The sequence below is a fragment of the Anomalospiza imberbis genome, chromosome 4 (assembly GCF_031753505.1).
Source record: "Anomalospiza imberbis isolate Cuckoo-Finch-1a 21T00152 chromosome 4, ASM3175350v1, whole genome shotgun sequence".
In the NCBI taxonomy this organism is placed as follows: domain Eukaryota; kingdom Metazoa; phylum Chordata; class Aves; order Passeriformes; family Viduidae; genus Anomalospiza; species Anomalospiza imberbis.
The window spans coordinates 1,019,685-1,042,911 of NC_089684.1; the positions used below are offsets into that span (position 1 = coordinate 1,019,685).

General features: G+C 42.7%; 1 protein-coding gene across 1 annotated transcript in view; it reads left to right on the top strand.

The window, feature by feature from the left end:
- The first annotated feature begins 4,448 nt into the window (after positions 1 to 4,448).
- The window catches only part of KIT (KIT proto-oncogene, receptor tyrosine kinase), a 50,270-nt gene continuing 31,491 nt past the window's right edge, over positions 4,449 to 23,227 (top strand). The window contains exons 1-3 of the mRNA XM_068189194.1: positions 4,449 to 4,462; positions 17,508 to 17,803; positions 21,375 to 21,653. Of these exons, the coding sequence (XP_068045295.1) occupies positions 4,449 to 4,462; positions 17,508 to 17,803; positions 21,375 to 21,653 (589 nt within the window). The remainder of the gene's footprint in view (positions 4,463 to 17,507; positions 17,804 to 21,374; positions 21,654 to 23,227) is intronic.

Genomic DNA, 23,227 nt, shown 5'->3' on the forward strand with positions numbered 1-23,227 from the left:
GTGCAGCGGGGTGCAGCCTCCCCGGAGGGGCAGGTGGGCTCGGTGCCCTCTGCGCCCGCCGGCGGGCAGGTGCCCCGGGTGCAGGGCTCGCCGCGGGACAGGGCATCAGGGCTGGTCTGCTCCGGCACTGACGGACCTTTGCGGTGAAGAGGAGGGCGGTGGGTGCCTTTCAGGCCTTGGGGGGGTCAGCTGGTGCAAAAACTTTGGTGGGTAGGTTCCTTTCCATTCCTTTCTAAAAAGGGACTTTATTTGCTTGACCTCACAGCCCTGGAGCACAGGTCTAACGGTTTTAAATACTGCATCTGGCTGCGGAGCTGGGCAACTTCGCAGATGGCTTTCAGAGCCGCCGTGCATCTCCTTTCATGGTTTGTAGGCTTAGGAGGCGTTTGGGGTGTCCAGGGGAAGGTGCTGGAAGGAGGTCGCTGCTAGACCTGGGAGGAATTTAGCTCTGGGCACTGAAGTCTGAAAGGAGATAATGTGAAAGGTTCTTTCGCCGCTTACCTAAGAACGAGCTGAGGATCCAGGGAGCGATGCACAGCGATAGGTGTTTGACGTCTGCTGCCACCACCAGAGAGGAGCCTTGCAGAGCACCCTGTGTGACACACACGGGGAGGGTTCCCCCATGCGCCGCTGAAACACCAGAAACCAACAGTAGTGACAATTGGCACTTCATTGTAAAACAGTTCAGGATGCCTTAATGGTTTTGTTTAGGTAACTTTTTGTGTTTGCTGCCTTTTGTTTATTGGTAATCTGAGTAAGTGTGGTATCTGGCAACTTGGGCTTTCCTATGTAGAAGTACCCACATAAGGCTGCAAAATGCTCTGGCCACCGGAGTGGAAAAGTCTCCTACCAATGAGTTAATTACTAGAAAGAAATTTTTAAAATGTTGACATGATTGATACCTGCCAACTTTCTTTACTTCGTGAATTTCTTGCCTGCACTTTAAGGTTACCCTTCATCATATAGTTAGACTGTCCTTAAGGAAGGCTTGGGAAACAGATCACACTGGCAGCATGTCCTGGAAGGCAGAGGTGCAATTTCCAGAGTACTGGAGAAGCAAGGAGGGAACCTTTCTGATGATCCTCCTTCTCGTTCTGGGTTTATACACTTACTTGGGGGAGACTTCAGGGACACACCAGACAAAAACTTGTGTGAATGAAACCACACCATGTTGTAAGAAATCACTCGCTACTGCAAAAGACAGCTGTCCTTGGGTATGTATGTGCATCATCTGTGCATCACACAGATGTAGGAGTATTCTGGGCTAGTTTTGTGGTGCTGGACGAGGTATCAGTGTGATGGTTCAAGTCCTGGCAGCAGCATAGGAACATCAGAAGTGACAGGACAGAACTGATGTGCTATTCTGGATTGCTCCAGAGCTAGTTTGACCCTGTGCTACTTTTGGTTTTGCCTCAGTGTAGACACTTGGCTGGGATGATCTCCCTGTTGAGACCTATCCTGTTTATCAGTGTACAGGTTTATAATAAGTATCTTTTTTTGGCTGTTGGTCAAGAGCTTCTTCCTTTGGTTGGAAACTGGGAAGGAGGATGTAGAAAACAGCTTAATGTAGCTTCTCAAAGGGTAAACCATTCATCTTTTCTGTCCATAGTCCCTTCCTAATTTTTGTTTTTCTTGCAAACTGACATGCTTCCATACTTCCTTTCATTTGGGACTTGCCTTGTCCTCATTTTGATGCAGTATTCTGGAACAATCTTTTCTCCTCCTGTCCTCCCCTCAAGGCTTGATTTGTCCCCCACCATCCAGTACTCTGTGAGGGTGCCTTGCATTTCCATCCTGTGGTCATGGAAGACTGGACATGGCTCCTTTCAGCATCCATCCATCAATGCAACATTTTTTTTTTCCCAATCAGCTGCAGAGTAATAGGAGACTCTCCCTGTGCCCAGAGGGAAGAATGTCTGTTTTCATGATGCTCTCTGTTACCTATCAGCCGTGAGGGAGGAAGCTTGAAGGAGGAAGATTGAATTTGATGAGGATTTTGATTGCTGTCATTCAGTCACTGGCTTGACCCCCCCCCTTAAGCCATCTGAGTATCCTGCTCTCCCTACTCCCATTTCCATCTCTGCTCTCTCCTTCTCCTTTTCCTCCCTCCCCTGTGGCAGTGCAGGGTCTCCTGTGAAGAAATGTAGCCTAAGGTCACTGCTGGGAGCAGAATGGAAATGTCAAATATTGCTCAATATTCAAATCTTTTTCCTTGCACCGCCACTGGGAACCTTTTCCCTGCAAGTGCATGAGTGATTTTTGTTTGGGCTTTATAATAAAGAATGTGACAAATTTGGCAAGAAGTGAGACTCCCATTTACATCCTGTTTAAATACCATTCACAGAGACTGAAGGCATTTCCATGTACTTATTTTGCCAGAGAGAGCCTCTTGTCGACAGATGACTGCAGCTGTAGTACTGTTGGGTTGTATTGGCACTCTGTGGGTTTTCCATCTCACTCCGGCTCTCCTCGTGATTGTCCAAACAGTAACACTTCTTTGCAGGTGCCTGAATTAAGCAAAGGATCCTGAGTCATCTCCAGAAGGGACATGCTGCACCAGGATACAGGTGGAAATGGAAGGGATATGTCTTTAGCACATGTAAACATGAGCTAGGACAGGTCTTGGGGGAAACATCTGAGTCCTATTCCAGTCCATAGGAGGCTCTCCTAGTGAAGCTTGTCATTTTCGATCTCTGGTCTGTTCTGAAGGACTGATGATATCGCTATAGTATTTGGATTTCTTTCTGAACTATAATTTGTCATTACTGCAAGCTATTAGAAAGATTTTTAAGGAATATCTGGAGCTGTCAAACTAAATATCAAATAGTAGGCATTCGTAATTTGAAGGAAAGCTGCTTTCTAGTCTGAACAGTAAACAGTCTGATGGAATCTGAAGGTAAGGAACAACAAATTCTGGATAAAACAAGAACCATGCAGCATCAAAGAGTTTCAACAACATATATGTTTATCTGCAATACACAATGACTGATATAATCTCATATCAGTCTTGTAGAAGAGAGGCAGTAATTGCTCAAGGTTAAGCCACTTTTCAGCTTTTTTTTTCCCTGTCCACAAAGATGAATGAAGATGAATACCATTGCAGAGATCAAGTGTTACACATTGTCTTGCTCTATGGATGTGACACATGATTTTACAGATGTTGTTTTCTTTTTCATCTAATACAAACATCTTCCAGGATTTTGACTCATTTCCTTAAGTCTCTTTCAGCTGTTTAGAGAATGGCTAGAGGAAATGAGGTCTGATATCCTAATGCATTGCATTTACTTTAAGTACCCTCTCACTTTAAGTACATAACTTTACCTTTCTGAATGTCTTTCTGACTGTTCCCATGCACAAGAAACAAGTTGCAGATGTTTCTGTCCCTTAGAAACTCAGCTTCCCTAGCTGGGGCTTCTCAGCTGTAACCGAGCCTAAGGTATTCATTGTAACTTCAGGAGGGAGAGAAGAGCTGATGCTGTGGTGTCTAAGGAGAGTGTGTTACATCTTTGGTCATTTATTCAAAACAATTTGAAGAGAATGCACACACAAATTATGAGAACTTGACATAAAAGGAATTTTAAAATGACGAGTATTCTTCTATATTACTGTATTATATAGTATTGTTCTTGTCTGTTTCAGTGACTTTTAGGAAACTAGAAGTTTTTGTTCCAGTAGGACCCTATTTGACAAAGAATCCTGCAAACAGTCATAAATGAACGTAATTTTACGCGTGTGAGTGGTCTCATTGGCTGGCTGCCAAACCTAATGACAACTGAAGTGTATTGTTTGTCCACTGGCCAAGATTGCTGCCGTTAGTGATAAAAGCATAAGGAGAGTGTAAACATCTGTGTTTGAGGGGAGAATGTGACTCCTGTTTTCTATGGATACCAATTAGAAAGCTCAGTAAATGTTATTTTCTCAGTGGATTTCCTCTTGGGGATTATATTGATTTATTCTGAAAACACAGGTTTTCAGATTTAATGGATTTTTAATGATATTTTTCATGTTGCAAAAGATTTTTTTTTTACAGCGTGTTAGGCTCTTGACTTTATCAGCAAGGAGATATGTAAATAACAGAAAAATTTCTAATGTTGCTACCATGCTATGCAACTTCTGGGCTGCTCCATAGGGATCATTTCTGGAAATTGAACTAAAATGAAGCATCACTGGGTAACATTAGGAGCTACAGGGTTTTTTGTCACCAGGGGAGCTGACTGCATTCAATGTGTATAATTTTAAATGTCATCTTGGCAGTTGAATCTGTAATCACGTAACACAATCAAATATCTGATATGGAGAAGAATTCTCCGGTCAACTAGGCACTGGCAGTTGTAAATCTTAAGTGATAAAGAGGATGCATGGGCTGATTTAAGTTAAGAAGAGATGAAAACTGTGGCAGGCAAATGTGAAAATCAGAGAGATGCACCTCTTACAGGATCTTTGGAAGCATGGCAAATGCCAGGTTAGTCTCCTGTCATTTCCTGTCAGTCGCTGTGTTATGCTAGGCAGTGCTCCTCATGAGGGACCAGAGAGCTGGAGCAAGTCTTCTGTGAAGACAGGCTGAGAGATGCTCGGAGACAGGCTGTTCAGGCTGGAGAAGAGAAGGCTGGAGTGGATTTGCTTTACAGAAAGGCATTGTGCAAAAGCCACACAGGAAAAAGAAATCAAGCTTGGCTGATTATAACCTGTCATTCAGAGCCTGCATGCTTTGAAAGGGTGGAAAATCCCAGTGAGCTGTGTAATAGAAACGTTTTGGGTGATCGCATACCTAGGGCATTCAGAGCTAACCAGATTCCTGCTGACAGGTATCATGAGATCTAAAACTTGCACTTGGCTCTCTTACTTAATCTGTTTTTTGTTTAGGAGTTAATGGCTGCACTGGATGTCACATGTTGCAGGCTTCAGGACTGGAAACTTCATTCTTTGCTGCCTCAAATCTGACTTTTTCATGCATTCCTCTTCTTCCTGCAGCTGGGTTTTTAGGAGACATGGCAAGTCTTAGGAAGCTCCCATAGAACTCTATGAGTAAGGCTGGAGGAGACCTGCAGAGATCTGGTCTGTCCTCAGCTCTTCCTTGTAGTCAGGTGGAGCAGATCTCCCCACACAGAATTTCCTTCTAACCTGCTCTAAGGCAGATTAGTGCTACAGACTCTTACCACCTGTTTTTTCTAGTAAATAGTTATTAAAGTTCAAAAGCTTCTTCTGATACCTAATCTCCCTTGCTGGTTGCCTAATTCCATTCTTTTATTCTCCTGGTCTTTTGGATATATGAACTACTTGTCACTATCCTTTTTATAATGACATTTTACGCATCAATAATATAAACCCTTCGGCTTCTCTTTTCTACGATAAATCTTTTCAGACATTTTCTTTTGGAGGGTCTTTTGTAACTCCTTCTCCTCCTGCTCTTCTCAGCCCTCTCAGACATGTTTGCATTTCTTCCAGATATGATGTGTAAAACTGACATCTGACTGCAGATGAGAAATGCAGTGTTTCCAGGTTCAATAAAATGGTCACCTCCCCCTGTACTATGTGCTTCAATTTGATTCAAAGCATTGTAAATCTGATTTTAATCATGATTTAAATCAGCCAACAGTAAGCCTCATTTTAACTGTTTTGCATTTGTACTTAATCATTTGGCAAAGAAAGGTTTAACCTCCTTTATTACCATTGAGATAGAGTTTTAATTAAATATAGCCTTTGCAGTTAATGTTATTCTTACTTTGATTAATCACTGTGCCTGTATTTAAGCAATTATGTAGCTTGTTATATATACACTGATCCTGATTCTTCATGTGTATGTTTTAGTATGAAAATAGAAAATGTTGACATTTCTTGTATTAGATAATTGATTTTTACTGATGATTTGCATCGATTACAATGATTGAAACAAGAATTCTGAAATGTTCTTCCGTTAGATAAAAAATAGCACCACATAGAAGCCAGCCAATTCAGAAGAAAAAACTCATTGAGAAATGTTTTGAAAAAAATAATTAATGCCTGAAAGGCCTATCTGTAGTCAAAACTGGTGGCTTCTAATCACTATGCTACAAAAATTTTAGAACTAGTCAATGTCATTCTCTCCTTATTCTTAGAATAGCAATGGAAAGAAACATTCATGGCTTTTTTCAGCCCCAGATCAGTAGCTCCTCTTTGAATGGACCAGTTGCTTAATTGAGTTGTACTGAATGAACTGAAATAAAGAAAATATTTTCTCTGCACCTGCTAGGAGTTCCACATGCCAAAGGCTGGTTTATTGCTGCAGCACAACCTGCCTGAAGGTGCTCAGGGGCTGACTTTGATGAATCCAGTAGTTATATTATCTTTAAAATGTTGACAGCAAATTTACAGCTTGAATAAATTTTTGCTTTTATTTTTTTAATGATTAGAGGAGCTGTAAGTTTAAATTTATGTTGTTGTATTTTCAAAATCACTGTTGAGTATTTTTACCTTTTAAAAGGAAAATGTACATTATAAAAATGCCGTGGTTTTACTTTTTCATGTTATATTAAATTAAATAGGCAGCTTAATGGGGTATTTTTACCTGAAATGGTTCTGTTTGTATGCCTTATATACAATTCTGTGCTAATACCTGATCCTGGGGCACTCATTTTTTGCTGCTCAGTGGCTGGCTGATTCTCTTCCTCACTTTTGGTGCTTGTTTGCAGTTGTCTATATCGTGGAAGGGCACTCTGTGCCTGGGTGAGCATAACTTTTATACTTGGAAAAGAAATTATGTTATCTTCCACAAAATAAAAGCTTCCTCCCAGTTGTGTTCATTTTAACACAAGCTGTTAAAGTTTCCTATTCCATAGCATGTCTGACTTCCAGGTATTATACATAAAATTGCTGACTTTGCAGTAATATTAATGTTATCATACCTAGGATTTGAGGTATGCAGCACAATAAAAGAGGTCAAATGGAAGGAGCAGAGGTAAGCCCTGTGTTTCTGGTCTCCTCCTACAAGCTAGATCTATTCAGAAGAGATGCTGAAATGGGATTCCCTGTTTAAGCAGGCACTCAGGCTGCACTCACATTAAGTTGTCCTCTGTGTATCTTTCCTGGAGCAGGAAGAAGGACTACTTTTTCAGTAAGCAGCTACCTGTATATATGCAATTTGTGATAAGGCTTATAAGTAAACTAGAAAATAAAGTACAGTTTAAAAGCAAAAACTACAAGTTGGACTTTAGTGATATTGGAGAGTTATTTATCGAATTGCCAGAAGACTGAGGAAATGAAGCTGAATTTTCAGAAATATATCCAAGTCTCTGTATTAAAAGCACTTCTATCTAAGACAACATCAGTGACAGATGTTACTGAGTGTTGGTGTGATTGTCTGAGGTGAAATTTTTCACCTGAGGTGTTCTGAAAAATGTGCCAATGACTCCCCCCGAAACTGTCCTAGTCACAGCAAAGATACTTATTTAATATCCTGGGTACCTTACTAAAAACCAACTTACTAGATTTAGTATTGTCTGCAAAACAATGCTTTTACAATATTTTTTTACCAACATCTTAATATAAAAGTTTAAGTGTTATTTAGATAAGGGAAATCTAACTTCTTTCAGGCTTATCAAAAATTTCTGAATAGGTACACTTAATTTATATGGACAAACGTGGAAATATCCTAAAACCTGCCTCTTAAATGGATCCTGTGCCATGTGCCTGCATGACATGATGCAATGACTTCTGTTTTGGTAATACAACTATATAAATACTCTATCTTATTACTAAACCCAGATTTTTTCTCATTAATTTGTCAGTTCTTTCAGTGAAGGAAAAGAGAATACAAAGTATTATGGACATAAAAGATAGCTGTGTCTTTTCTGCAAAATTTGGTGAACATGTTAATCTGAAAGTCTTGTTTATTGCTGTAATCTTCTAGGAAAATGTACTGAACTAAATATCTAGAGAAAGTAAAAAGCAGTGTTCCTCTTTGTGGTATTTAATGTGGTCCATCATAAGAGCAGTGATAACATAATTATGCAATTATTGGTATATTTTCCCCTCTGGAGGCCTTATGTAGATGATTACCAGTGCACCTTTTAATGAAATTGCTACTATTTGATAAAATTACTGCCAAGACTTGAAATAATTAGAATTCGCATTGCCAAAAGTCTTACATCTTCTTCCTCGGTTGAGCCTTTTCCAAATCGGCATTAATTCAGATTGCAAAGCGATTTACTGTTCTCCAGTTTTCTCATTTCTCTTCATTAAAATTACCTTTTCACTGCATTTCATTTCAGAAAAACATGCTTTCTAGCCTATGTTTCTCATTACAAGGAACATTCGTTCAAAATGAAAATTGAAAGATGCTGCACCTTTAAATGTAAATGTCAGCAAAGAGAAGTGAGAAGAAAGAACCATTAAAGGAATAGATGGGGTGCATGACAGCTGAATATGAATACGCTATGCATTAGTGTGCTTTTTCATTCCTTCTAATCATTCTCCATACTTGCTTCATAATTTGTTTATTTATGTGTCTAACAGCTGACAAAACTAACCGTGGGGACAGCTGGTTAATAAGTAATTTTGGAAATTAGAGGAAAGAAGGCAGTAATTCAGTAAGAGTAAGAATCAGTCTAAATGTATAAATCTAAATGCTGACAAGTGCTGTGGCATACAGTTGCTCTTTTTTTTTTTTTTTTTGCAAATCTACTTGTGTGTGTACATACATACATACTTGGTTGTACTCGGTGTTTCTCTTTGAATAAGAATTATCAGGTAGTTGTTGTAAGCATAGAGCATTCTAGTTTTTTAAAAAAAAACCAAATCTGGCAGGTCAGTCATGCATTGGGTTTGGTTTTATTCATTAATACATTGCCTGTAGATTCCTTCCATGGTGGGAAGCTTAGGTATAAGAGACCACAGTGTGTCAATGTAATATAATTAAAATAATTAATCACCTAGCGTAGGTTGTCACACATAGTGCTTCAAGATAAGTGACTGGGCTACTGTAGTGCACATGGTACTCCTTCAAAAAACAGACCCCAAAACAACAGAAAAAGCCCCAAAGCTGTGACTTCTCAAAAAAGGAGGATTCAGGGAAGTACCATACTCAGCCTTGGAAAGAAACATGGTGTTTGATCCTGCTGTAGCCATTTAGTATGTGTGCTAAATTAGAATTACATCCAGCTACATGTCTGCCTTCTCAAATGGCTCTGTTTGTAGAGTGAAGGATGCCTGTCAGAAAGGGCAAGCTGCTCAGCAGGCAGGAGCAATAGCCTGTTTGCATGGCTGGATTTTGCTCACCCCAGCAAGGGAAGTAAAGCCAGCAGGGAAGAGGAAGGTGTGTGTCTGTCTCTGGAAGGTGCACTCGCTTCCCCCAGCCCCTGGCCTCGAGGGAGTGTGGCACTTGAATGCATAGAGCAGCTCTCGCGTGGGTTTGGAGGTCATGTAAGGAATCTGCTCTGCCAAGCCCGCCTCTGAAGTACAGAAGCAAAGTGCTGTTAGCTACATCACTAATTGGTGTGACAAGACCCCCTGCAGGAGGACCTGCTGGCTTCCACCCACAATCCAGGGATTGTCCCAGCTGCTCATGGTTATCCTGCCTGAAGATTCTGTGAATGTTTCTCCTGGAGACTGGAATGTACAGGGTCTATAGAGCTGGCTGGATTTGGCTTCTTGCTACCTGTCTCTGATACTGGTTCTTCCTGATTCACCACATCTTGTTCTGGGGGGGTGGGGGGTGCATAACCTCTCTCCAGGTGTAGCTGGGTGTCCCATCAGTCTCCTGAGCTCTTTTCTCTACAAGTGCTAAGCATCAAGTGCCTCTTACTTGTTCTGTGAAGTGCCCTACCAGGGCGTGAGGTGTGTCATGAGGCAGGTCCATGTATGTGCAAGCCCAGACTATGGAGCTCAAAGGTTACCATGGGGCCCCAGTGCAAAAGGGGGTGCCTCATAGCCACAGCCTCTGTAGTTCCCCATGCTCATGCCTCCACAGATGATAAAGGAAACCTTTGTTCTAACCTCCTGCCACTTCCTCTCTTGGGTTTGCCATGGGTGGGAATCAGCTGGCTGGTTCCACGCTTGCTCTTTGTGTGGGAGATCTTCATTTCTCCTTGATGCTGTTTGCAGATGGAGTCAGCTTGGCTGTGCCTTTGAGTGCTGTGCTGGTGAGCTCCCTCCTCCTGCTCTCCACAGTGCCCTTCCTCTGCCCCCTTCCTTTGGGGATGAGGGGGCAAGCAGGGCTGGCTGGGAAGACAGGGGTTGCTCTCATGCAGCTGGGTAAAAGTCAAAGCCCTCATTAATTCTCTGCACTGGTCTACTGCTTAGTAATATATAGCTTCCAAGAATCCAAAACTTCAGAGTGAGCACAAGCTCGTGAACTCTTTGTTTCTGCTTGGAAAACACGGCATTGAAGAGTCTGTTGGTCAGCAGATAGCACCAGCCCTGGGAGATTGGTTAGAAACAAACCGCTTAGTTCTGCAGGGAAGCCTAATCAGCCTAGACTTAAGTATGTGTCCAGTGACAGATAATTTTTCAGTCTCTGAAAAGAAGTTGGGGCAGAGGAGACAGTCAGCAAGGATTTGTGTCGTTCGGATATACTGAGAGTCCGTAACACTTTCAGGCACAATCAATCATGTGCTGGGTATTTTTTGGTCTATGTCTTTGAGGAAGACACTAGTGTGGGTGTTGGTATGGGTGGTTTCTTTTGCTAGCCACCTTTATCCCCACAGCCTGGCTGCAACAGGATCTGATGTAGCTCTCAGATCAAATAATTTAAAACTGACATTTGCCATTGCTAAACTTTGCATCTAGCATAAGGGAGAGTGTATGTTTAGTGAAGTGGAACAAAACAAGTAAGCATATGATACCATGTCTCCTTTGAAAAATCTGGGAGATTTTATACATCAGAGTAAATTCAAGTTGTTTCAGTGCAATTAACATGAAAGTTTGACACTTTATATTTTTTCTTGGGGCATAAAATGGCAAGACAAAGAAAATGTAATTGAAAGGATCTTACCTTCATGTCCATCATAGCATATGCCAACTGTCATAGTGGCTTTAACAAATAAGAAACAGAGTTGGAAAGGTGACATTCCTCAATTAGACCTGTGTGTAAATACTCTAGAGAGGAATGAGCAGGCTTCTGGCTAGGACCTCTGCACTTGTGTAAAAGAGATGGTTTTGCTTCTGCTCTTTTTTCAGACCTACAGGGGACTTGTGTGTCTGAAAACACGTTCATTTTTTCCAGCAGTGCTGGGTATGCTGAAAGAGGATATTACTTCCCTGCAAGCCATGTCTTGCTGATATCCCTGGACCATTGCATCTACAGCAGTGCCACTACTTTAACTGATAAAGCTTATCTCTTGTTTCTGGTCTCTTATGTTGCTGTAGATGAAAAACCATGGTGAGTGAGGTCTGTGTGATAGCCCTTGAAATGAAGCCAGTGCCCAGAATGTATAGGCACCAAAAAAAATAGTCTCTCTAATTGTATCCAATCCCCACAATCTTACACAAAAGTTGTGGACATTTTGTCACTTGAAGTTTAGCTCCTCTGTGCATTTATGATAGAAAAACGTTAACTGCTTTAGAAATCATGGTCAGGATCAGGTCATGTTCAGGTCACTGTTTTCGTTCTGCGGTGTTTGTACAGCTTAAATGATGATGACTGTGGAGGTTATGGACAACTGCAAAGGGGAAAGGCAGAAGCTCAGAAGAGCCTGCCATGCCCTTTGAATGTGTCCCAGCCCTTGGGGAGGCAGGGTGAGGGATTTGCCCTTGCTGAGCAGCAATGAACCTGTTGGCAGGACGCTGCCAGTCCTGTGGGCTTGGCAGAGGCTGGTACTGGATGTGAGCAGGTTGTGGCTGCGCTGGGAAGCTGCACTGTGCCTCTGCCCGGGGAGATGTTGGACACAACTTCTGAGTGGAAGGGCGTGGGATAAGGCACAGGGTTTTTTGTTTTATTTTTCTTTGGAAGCAATCTGTTGTGTTATAGAGCTGCCACAAACTTCTTGTTCCTTTTAATGTTTAGATAAGAGTTGAAAGAGGAAGTGGCCACAGAGAGACTAACCTGTTGGCCTAAGGTTGTGCAGGAAATCTGTGGCAGAGCTGAGAATAAAATCCACAGTGTTTGACTCTTCATCTTAGTCCATGGCAGTCCCCACATCCTTTGTTTGCTTGGCAGCTGGAGATGGTTTCCAGTTTCTTGCAAGCTTGATGGGGACTTGCACCTGATGTGCTCTTCCACGCTACAACAATGTTGTGCTGAGGCTGAAAAGCTCCAGTATAAACTGTATTTTTTTCCCAGGATGGTTCACTCCTTAGCCAGAGCTTTTGTTGTTTGCACATCCCTTAATTGTTACAGGAACATTCTGCTGTCCTTAATCATATCCCTGCAATTTGACCTGCATATCCTATCAGTATTATCTACAGCTGTTTGATTTTCTAATTCCTCCAGCTTGGTTTTCCAGATGTTCCTTCTGCATGCAGAATTCACAACTGCTGTACACCTCCTCTTTCCTCCCTCTCCCTTCATTTAAATATATTTATATATTCTTTTTTTACACAGCCTTGTTCTCAAATGATCCCAGCATTGTAGTTTTTAACCCAAGTTTGTTATATTACAAGAAGTTAGGGTTGTGGAAGTAAAGCTCTTCAGCTGTAGAACTCAAATTTAGTACATCCAAAAGGAACTTGGGCTGTTCAACTCTGAGTTTATTAGTTTATTTTAGTTTTTTTTTTTTAATTGTGACTTATTTGCCATTATCAGTGTATTTTTGTTGGCATATAATAACTAGACACTCTAGTTGCCCTTGACAACTCTAGAGGGTCATTCAGAATCCCAGTGTGGTACTCTGGCAATGCAGTGTGGGGAGAATGTTGAATGTGTCACAGTGGGATCCACAATCTGTGATCAACAATGGGATCATCTGCACCACATAAGACCACAGGACCCATGTGGACAGAAGACAGGTTTCCTGTCTTCTCCTTGTCCTGAGTTGTTCTCGTGGTCAGGTGAGCCTCACTGAGATGGGGACGCTCAGTTGAATATTGAAGTAGTACTCTACCTCCTTTTCAAAGGTGTGAAGAGGTACAGAGAGGGTGGGGCATGCCCAGGTGTGGGGTAGATAACAAAGTAAGGATGCACACCCACATCTGGAAAACTTCACAGCAGTGGGTTCCTCCATCCCACTGCTCAGAAAGTTTACAGTCCTGCTAGTGACTGGTAAAGCCATGATCCCACGTGGGATCATGAACACAGAGCTCTGGGAGAACACGCTGTATCCCATGGGGTTTGGCACTTGGAGATCCCTTACTACCTCTTGCATATACGCTGCCAACCCAACTGATTCCTGAATTATGGGTCTTGGTGTCATGGCTGTGATTACATGGTTGATGTTACTGGAGTCCCCAAGAGCAACAGGGGCCTGGAAAGAGCCCCATCACTTGGGTGCCATACAAGTGGAGCAGTTTTACACATGAGCCTGAGAAAGATGAGGAGAGAGCAGATGGACACATGCTGTGGGGATTAGAGCACCGGATTACAAGTTGTTAGTTAAACTCTCAGATTTCTGTCACTTAATTATTCCTCCAAAAAGAAGATACAAAGTCATTCTCATCTTTCTAAACACCATTTTAATTCTCTTTTTAAAGACAGATGATATTTTGGTGCATAACATTAAGCAAATCTAATAGTCATTGTGTTTACAACCGGTTGTCCCTAAACTGTCATAGTTTTTTTGAAGAGACATTATTTTCAGAAGGCAAGAGAAAAAAAAACCCTTTACACTCTGGCAATCCTTTGCACAAGGCATTATTGAATTTGTAAGTTGTTTTCCTGAGAATTCATAGACTGCACAAAAGGAACCATAGCAAAATAATATCGAAATATGAGTGATACTTTGCCACATTGTGCTAGTTTCCTCATTTTTTTTTCTGGCTCTGCTACGTAATGTATTTATTGTGCCTCTGGACAGGTCAGGATCTGCTGTGTTGTTTACTACCTTTAAAAACTTACCAATATTTTGCTAGATAGTCCTGCTAGTAAGTGTTGCAAAAACTTGAACTCCTAACCAGAATGGATAGGATGAGGACTAGGGGAAAGATTAGATAAGAGTCATAAACATTCCATAAGAATATGAAATTATGCTTTTCTAATCTTTCTGGCAATTATTTTTTGTGGGATACTTTTTTATCTGTTCAGTCATGTGAGTTTATGTAGGGGATTAGTGGAACTCATAGAAAAATTCTGGTAGTGCTGGAAAAACATGCGCTGGTGGACTTGTCTTTTGGGTTTAGCGCTGGTAAATCTTCATCAGAGGGAGATGGGGACAGAACAAGAAACCAAAAAGTAATTAGTCTCTGCAGGTGGTCTGGCCATCCTTTGCTTCCTGCTCTGTGGAAGATTTGTCAGGAAGAGGAGCAGTTAACCTGACTTGATCTTAATCCCATATATACCTTAAGAACGACTGAAGCTGTGAGATGAGTGAATTAAGTCTGGAGTGTATAACCTCATCCCAAGTAATTATCCGATTGTTTTTCTTGAACGTCTGTTGTTATCTGTGTGGGTAGGGAAGTTCAGCCTCTGAATGGAGCTGCAGAGTGTGTTTTTGTGTGCAAGTGGTGTTGGGTTTTGAGAAATGTTCCCCCTGGCTCAGGCCTGGCTGTTACATGTCCAGTCTAGCTGGACATGCAAAGCTGTGCTGCGCATTAGAGGGACATGGCAGTGAGTATTTGTAGGACCATTGAGCTGGCCTTCAAAAGGGGAAGGGTTTGTTACTGCATAACCTGTCAGCATTTACACACAACACAGTGATATGTATGGTTTGACATCCACAGGTAGCAGGTCAATTATGACCTTCATCTTTACACTGCTGCCTCTAATGGGTGTTTTTTTCCTCTGCAAACCTGTTGGTGCTACCCTACAGCTGACCTTCCCACACCCTGTGCCCTAGGGCTGGGTGCTTCGGTGGGTTTGGGAAGGAGGAGAAGCCAGATGTGTGTCAGCCAGACTTCACAGGCTGGTTTTGTCTGGGCAGTTTGGAGCCTGCACTTACCCCGTGTGTCATTACTGGGCTGGGTAAATACCCAGGAGGGAAGTGGAGGGAGCAGTTCAGCCAGCCAGGCTGGCTTGGCATCTCCTCAGGGGCAAGCAAATGAGTTTGTTCTCCGTGTAGCTCTGGACGCTTGGAATGAAGGCTGCTCTTGCTGCAGCTGAGGCTGCTGCCGAAAGAGGGGGAGCACAGCTCGGGCCAGCAGGCTGGTGTGCTCATCCCCACTGCCTGCACCGTGCCAGGGCTGGGAGCTGAGGCCAGGCCACAGCAGCACGTCCCCTTGTGCTGGGGAAGGAGGGCTGCCCTGTGGCGTGATGAGGGCACACACATGCTGGCGTCTGCTCCATGGCAGGGTCTGTGTAACCTGCCCACGACTGTGCTGTGGGCAGCGGGGGCCATCCCAGTCCAGCGCCTCCCTAGCAGGGCCCGAGCTGAGACCTTGCTGGCTGCAGGCATGGAGTGATGACAGTGAAGGCTGTCCACATATTCTGCTTTCTCAGTCCTCCCTGATTCATCTGTTAAGCTAGTGCCAGGATAGCTGTACACCACACTTCTGCTGTTTTATGCAGCTCATGTGATTTGTCACTTGAACTGCCCTGTGGTCTGTGGGGAGTGAGCAGAATAGTCTTCCAAAGAGGTCCCCATGAAGGACCTGTATGGTTGTTCAGGAACCCTTCTCAGAGGTCTTTGCCCTCTGTCTTGTCACATGCCAGAAGTTCCTGGCTCTGATCTGAGGCGTTTGAAAATCAGAGGTCTTCTTGCCTAACCCTTCTGTCAGGCACCTCTTTGCCCAGGGCAAAGGATTTTTCCAACTTTCCTGTTTACCATTCCACTGCTGGCTGGGACTTGTTCTTCTCAGATCTTGGACTTTTCGCTCTTCTTGTTTGAGCTACTGTACCACAGCTCAGACACACACCTGCACATTGAGGTAGCAGATCTGAAATTAAATGTTGCTTTTTTCTGCCTTTTTCTGGCAATTTTTATTTCTAGGATGGTTGTTTATGCGTTCAGTCATGGAACCATATATGCAGGATTAGTGGACCTCATGTGGAAAATTGCTTGATGACACTGGAAGAATGAGTGCCAGTTGAGTTTAACACTGATGAATTCTAATTCCAAGGAGGGCTCCCTTCAGACTACAAACAAAGTAATTAGTCTCTGCAGGTGGCCTGGCCATCTTTTGCTTCCTATTCTGTGGCAGATTTGTCAGGAAGAGGAGCAGTTACCTGACCTGGTCTTAATCCCATATATACCTTAAGAAAGACTGAAGCTGTGAGATGAGTGAATTAAGTCTGGAGTGTATAACCTCATCCCAAATAATTATCCGATTGTTTTTCCTGAACATCTGTTGTTATCTGTGTGGGTAGGGAAATTCAGCCTCTGAATGGAGCTGCAGAGTGTGTTTTTGCATGCAAGTAGCATTTTCACTGGCGTGACTCTGCTACTACACATGGATGTTGTACAGTCTTGTACAACTGTGTGACATGAGCAAACCGCACAGTTATTGTAAGCTAAGGATTACTCATAGCACTGAAGAGCTACTCTGAAAGGGGAACGGATTGTTACTGCAAAATCACCTCAATACTTGCATATGTTCTTCTGATATTCAAGTAGGTCCTAAACAGTGAGAATTCCTCTGGATTTTTAACTATGAACTCCATTTTTGTAGGCTCACTAAGACTTTCAGATTACGGCTATGCTAACTCAGCAACCCCCTCATTAGCTTGCCCTAACACTAGAGCCAAGGAAGCCTAAATGTGCTCCGTTCTCTGTGTAGACAGTTGGGAAGTGGTTGGGAACTGTGAACTGGAGCTGCTAATTTTACAGAGGTTTATTTTGTGAGAACATTTAAAACATTGTGTTAGGGTGTGTTCAGTGAAAAAGAAGCTAAATAGTCAATTAGAGCAGCTTTGGTGACTGGGAGATTGGTGCCTCAGAGAAACTAATTCGGTAGCATTGGGATGGAAACTTGGAGAATGTTTTGCATGGGTTTTTTATGTAAGAAATGTTGAATTGGCACTTCAGGTAAAGAAAAAAGCAAGTATGGAAACCATGTACTGGTGCCTTCATTAAACTGGACACTTCTAATTCAAGAGCATGAGTGGAGCATCTGAATACATGAGAGAGCAGTTATAAAAAGAAAACTGTTGAGCAAGGAAACTTTAGTTCTTGGCAACATACTGAGCAAATGACAAAGAATGATTAAAAGTGCTGCCATGTAGGATCAGACTCATATGTTCTTGAATTTAATTTTTAAATAGCTTGGGTCTGTTCCCATTCAGAAGCCAAAACATTGCAGAAAGTGGTGCATCTGAAACTTTAGTTTCTAAAGGTTTTTTAGAGGTCAGTTTCCACCTTCACTGGTTATTTTTTCTGTGTGCCAAAGGTCTTACAAGCCAAAAGGTGTCTGTAGAACTGCACAGTGCTGTTGCAGCTTAGTATTTTTAAGAAAGAAATCCCAAAATATTAGTTGCACATATACAGCTATAAATAATAATTTTGCTGCAGAAAAAAAGAGAATGTTGTATTGACAGACATTCTATTTTGTGCTTTTTTTTTCCCAGGTGGTGCACTGTCCCATGTAGAATCTATACGGGTTGTGAATACAGGGGAGCCATTTAGGCTGACATGCAACAAGGAGGGACCCGTGACTTGGAATTTCCAGAACTCGGACCCATCAGCAAAAGCAAGGAGTTCCAGTGAGAAAGAGTGGTACACCCAAAATGCAACAGTCAGAGACATAGGCAGATACACATGCAGAAGCCGAGGGAGTATTGTCTCCTCCTATTATGTTTTTGTTAAAGGTAAATATCAGTGAAGGTACTATTTTTGCTTCCCACCCCTCCCCTTCCCCCCTCCCTCCCTTCCATCTCCACTCCCAAAATAATAGGACAATAAACGTTGGAGGACGGACTGAATTTGAAGTACAGCAGGAGAACACTGGTAGAAGAAATCTTCCTCCCTGTTCAGTAGGAAGAAACCTCATTCTTTGATTTGCTTGCAATGGCCTTCGTCAGCAGCGCAAAGTTCTGGATGAGTTCCTCTTTACATCCCCATTAATTTTGTGGTAAAGTTTATCCAAGCTCCCTTTCTAGACACTACCTAAGTGGACCTGATTCTGTTCTATGAGTCAGTTACATAGTGAAGAAGCAAGAAATACGTAGAAATGTCTTTTTAATTCTATGCCATTCATCACTATGAAGTCATGTTAAGTTTGGTCCCAAGCTTTTAACTTACTGAGGCAGTCAGCCTAAAGGATTTGGTCTTTTGAGACTCTGCTCCCAGGCCTAAGGCAGCAAACAGAGATGATTCCTCTGCCTTCAGCTTCTGATCTACCTTGTGACTGATCAGAAATGTCTCAGACAGGAAAAAAAGTGCTTCTGCTCTGACACATTCCTCAATCCTTTATTACTTTGTGCAGTGTTTTCTTCAGATTTCTTCTCTGTTGATGTATGTCTACATCAGCTGCCACCGAACTCACAGTTTACCATGCCTGGCACTTTCCTAGGAAAATGGTTATTTTGCTTCTCCTTCACATAGCTTTGGTGGTCTTCCTAACTTGTTGATGGAAAAAACTCCTACGGCATCTCCTTTCTTGAAGACAGCATTCCTTGACCAACAGGGGTTGTCTCAAAGAGCCCCCTCTGAACCCTGCTAGTCCTTTGAGAATTACTGCAAGGTTGTTCTCCAAGACAGGGAGATACCAGCACAGCACAGCAAAGGTTATTTTCTTGAGGGAAGATATCTGGCATAGTGGCCACAAAATTTAAACAGTGCTCCTGTAACTGCTCCTGAGTTCCCCAAATAGCCGTGCAGCTACCATAGGTTTTCTTGACTTTCTGTTTTTCTCTCAGACTGTGACTAAAGGAAATCTGATGTGTATTTTACCGATATGTGGTAAACAATCTTCACTTTACCTACCCTGATTTTTTTTGTGAAGGTTATGGTAATTATCTCAGACAGCTATGATCATAGAGGTGTTTTTGCCTTCCATTACATGAGTGACTCCTTCACCTCAGGATCGCAGGCAGCTCTCCTGAGCATGCTTACCAAAGCATCAGTGAAGTTGTGTTCATGCACAGCACGTTATTATCTTTTTTTCTCAGTTGTGTGAAAAACGTGCAGTCTTAACTTTAACAAGTTCCTGGCAGTGAAATAAGTATGTTTGTGAGGTTGACCCTAATTTTGCATCAGGTGTGGTTTAATGACATATCACCTGGAAGATGCTGCCATATGCTCTGCTGCTTGTGGGGTTGCCGCAAGCACCCCGTTATACTTTTTTGCTTGTAAAGGTGGGAGTGAAGAGAGAACAGGACCAAGAACCTCGATCCTACATAGTGATACCTAAAATGGTAGCATCTGTTGATATCTTACGTTCTTCTGAACATACTAAATCCAAATTTCTTCTGTTTCTGTGACCAAGAATGACACAGTGTTGAGAGACTGTGGATGTGTACCTGCTTCACCTTTTTCTTTTGGCAGAAAATACCTGTGTTGCATCTACAAAACCATATTTTTTCCTGATCCAAGCAAGCCTAGTTAAGACTCCTGCATAAGAGAGAAAAATCTCTTGATTTTTATCTCAAGTCTTTTCAGATGGAAGCACTGATAAGCACTATCATATCTTGTGTTGGAAACCTGAGGTATGCCCAGAAGGCAAGGGCAACCCAAGATGTCCATGGGGTGGACAAGATTGCATGGCAACCCAAGATGGCCTGAAAGGAAGAACATGACCATGAGCAGCCTTGTTTGTGTCTGGATTCTTTATAGGAAGTCCTTTCATGTCTTCTCACTGTGCTGTTCCCTTCCAGATGGGGACTGAAGATGTAAGGGGAGCACCTCAGCAATCCTTGCTCCAGTCAAGGCTTTGCCTGCAATGTCAGCTCTTATTGAAACAGGTCTTTGTTCCTGCTATTCTCAAAAATTCATTTTCTGCTGTTGTTGTTGCAGGGAGGCATACTTTCTGCCTAATGAAAATATCTTGGTTCTGTCCATACTGCAGAAAGGGGGACTGAGTAGAAAGCAATCAGTTATATCTGTTAGCAGGGACATTTTTAATCCATCCTCTTTCTGCTCAGAAGTGACAGCTAGTCATAGCGTTTCTTTTAAGAACTCTGTGTGCAAAATGTCACCTTTTGGTTCTGATCAGAAATTATTTAGGTGTTTCTTCATTTCTTAGTAGTCTGCATCCTCTAATTCTAGACTGATGGTTCAAAACCTGTAGTTTGTGGGGCTTCTGGGGTGGTAATATCAAATTCAGCTAAAGCTACATCCTCATGCTAGGCTAGAAACCAGCCACTAACTTCTCTGTTCAGTGATGAGTAACCCCTGATGTAGTGAATTGCTTACATAAACATCCCAGGCTTCATTTTCAGCCTGGCACTTCTTGTCTTAAACCAGATGCACATTGTCCATCATCTTAAACAAATTCTCTGTGTCTTCCTTGGTAAGCCATGGCTTGTTGATCTCTAATCATTCAAGTTGTAAGCGTGTTTGCAAAAAAGAAAGAAAACTTTTCTCTCTCTTTTTTTTTTTTTCTAATTCATTCTACTCTGTAGAGAGGGCAGATGGAATCTCAAATAAACTTTTACAGAGTGTTTGTCATCACACATTCCTTTATATTTGTGTTTGCCAGCTTCTTAGCATTTCAAGGTCATGACATATCATGGGCTTCAACTTTGGTTGTAGAAGGGTTTAAAGTATATGTTTGTGTGCTGTGGTTGGCTGAGATGAAATGCTATAGAAAAATTACCTTGTGAAAGATTACATGATTATTTTTCAATCAGATGTGCTGTTTGTGTGCCCAGTTTTTCTTCTAAGCAGGCTAAAAATAATCTCTGCTTTCAGGGAGCAGGGAGAAAGAGAGAAGTTGTTTGCTGCTTCCTCTGGTAGCAATGTGTGTTCATTTAGATTATGTATTTTACAGAAGTGAAAACCATAATTTAGGTGCTTTTCAACTTCCATTTGCTCATAAATTTCTTTCAAATCCTCCTGTGGGCATGAAACCTTACAGCCCTGCTACTAGCTAAAAGCAAATTACTTCTAGTGGTCTGTGAAAATCTGTTTACTGTTGTGGGGATATTTTGGACCTAAACAAGGCAAAAAATGCCCTCCATTTCCAAATAAAAAGGCAGTAAGATTATTTTTAGTGCACATGATTCTTCAGTGTATCTGGTATTGAATGCTACTGCAAGTCTCCTGTCATGCTGCTCTTTTAGGAGAAAATTTTATGTCTCTTGGTAAACATGAATTAGGCAATACTCAGTTTTACTGGCTGAAAGTAAAACTTTCTTTGACAAGTGCCCAATCATGGAGTTAGGGTAATCAGAAGTTCCCATGCCAGCTTGTCTGACAGATCTTTGTGTTTCTTCACAGATCCAAATGTGCTCTTCCTTGTTGATTCTCTGATCTATGGAAAAGAAGACAGTGACATCCTGCTAGTGTGCCCACTAACAGACCCAAATGTTACGAATTTCACACTGAAAAAATGTGATGGCAAACGTCTCCCCAGAAATATGACGTTCATTCCCAATCCCCAGAAAGGCATTGTTATAAAGAACGTACAGAGGTCGTTCAAGGGCTGCTACCAGTGCTTGGCCAAGCACAATGGAGTTGAGAAGATATCGGAGAAGATTTTCTTGAATGTGAGACCAGGTAACACAGGATTTTTGCCTTCTTGTAGAGAACCTGATTCCCAGGAGGTGTAGAGAAGGGCTCTGAAGCCCCACTGCTGTCCAGAGCAAAGTGGTGAGCTCAGAAAACTTCTTTTGGGCAAGTTGTGTCAGGGCACAGATTGATCTCATGACACTTAGCTTGAGGCTGTGCCCAGAAGGTTTGGCCATGATGAGCTTTATTTTCTATTCCTGGTGATTTCCAGGCATTTTTTTCATCATTATAAGAAACATTGATTATGCTGTTAAATTCTGAGGGCAAACCAGCACCCTGAGGTTTGTACAAGTTTGCACAGGCAAAATTGTTTCAGTGCCTGACTCCTGTGTCTGTTACCCACAAGTGACAGTAGCAGGAACTGACTGATGGCATTGAAGAAGAGGGATTTGGTGGACATGCAGGGCTTATGGAAGGAGAAGGTCTTTGTCTTCATGATGCTGAGTGAAGATGAACAGCAACCATATGCACAGATGATGATGAGGAGTGCATTGTGGCTGAGCTGCCTCATGCAGCACTATGCTTGGCAAACCTGTTGGTGCTACCCTACAGCTGACCTTCCCACACCCTGTGCCCTAGGGCTGGGTGCTTCGGTGGGTTTGGGAAGGAGGAGAAGCCAGATGTGTGTCAGCCAGACTTCACAGGCCGGTTTTGTCTGGGCAGTTTGGAGCCTGCACTTACCCCGTGTGTCATTTCTGGGCTGGGTAAATACCCAGGAGGGAAGTGGAGGGAGCAGTTCAGCCAGCCAGGCTGGCTTGGCATCTCCTCAGGGGCAAGCAAATGAGTTTGTTCTCCGTGTAGCTCTGGACGCTTGGAATGAAGGCTGCTCTTGCTGCAGCTGAGGCTGCTGCCGAAAGAGGGGGAGCACGGCTCGGGCCAGCAGGCTGGTGTGCTCATCCCCACTGCCTGCACCGTGCCAGGGCTGGGAGCTGAGGCCAGGCCACAGCAGCACGTCCCCTTGTGCTGGGGAAGGAGGGCTGCCCTGTGGCGTGATGGGGGCACACACATGCTGGCGTCTGCTCCATGGCAGGGTCTGTGTAACCTGCCCATTCTGTTTGGAGCTGGGGCAAGAGGTTGAGGAGCGAGGACCATCTCTAGTGTGGAGTTTGCTGTGACAACTTTAAATCTTTTTTTCATCATGATTTGGAAATTCAGCATTGTCACTCTCAGTATTGTAATTAGTGTGATGTAGTATTTGGTCTTCACTGAGCTCATCAAAGAAAACTCCCACTTTCTCCTTGGCTCAACATTTAAATGCGTTGGAGATGCTTTGGTGGGTAATGTTTTGTAGTTACAACCCTGGCACTCAGACCCTCAGATGTGAGCTTCTGAAACAGAAAGACTGAAGAGGCATCTGGGAAACAGGGAGCTCTGCAGGAGTACTCAGACACACAACAACTATTACAGCACAGGGAGTGTTTATTCACAGCCCTTCTCACAACAATGAGGGGCTTTATGGACTTGGGGCTTTTTCTTGGATGTCCAGAGACGTTTCTGGCAGATGAGAACACCGAATGCCTTCTGCACTGGCATCCTCCTGTCACTTGGGTACTGCTGAGTGC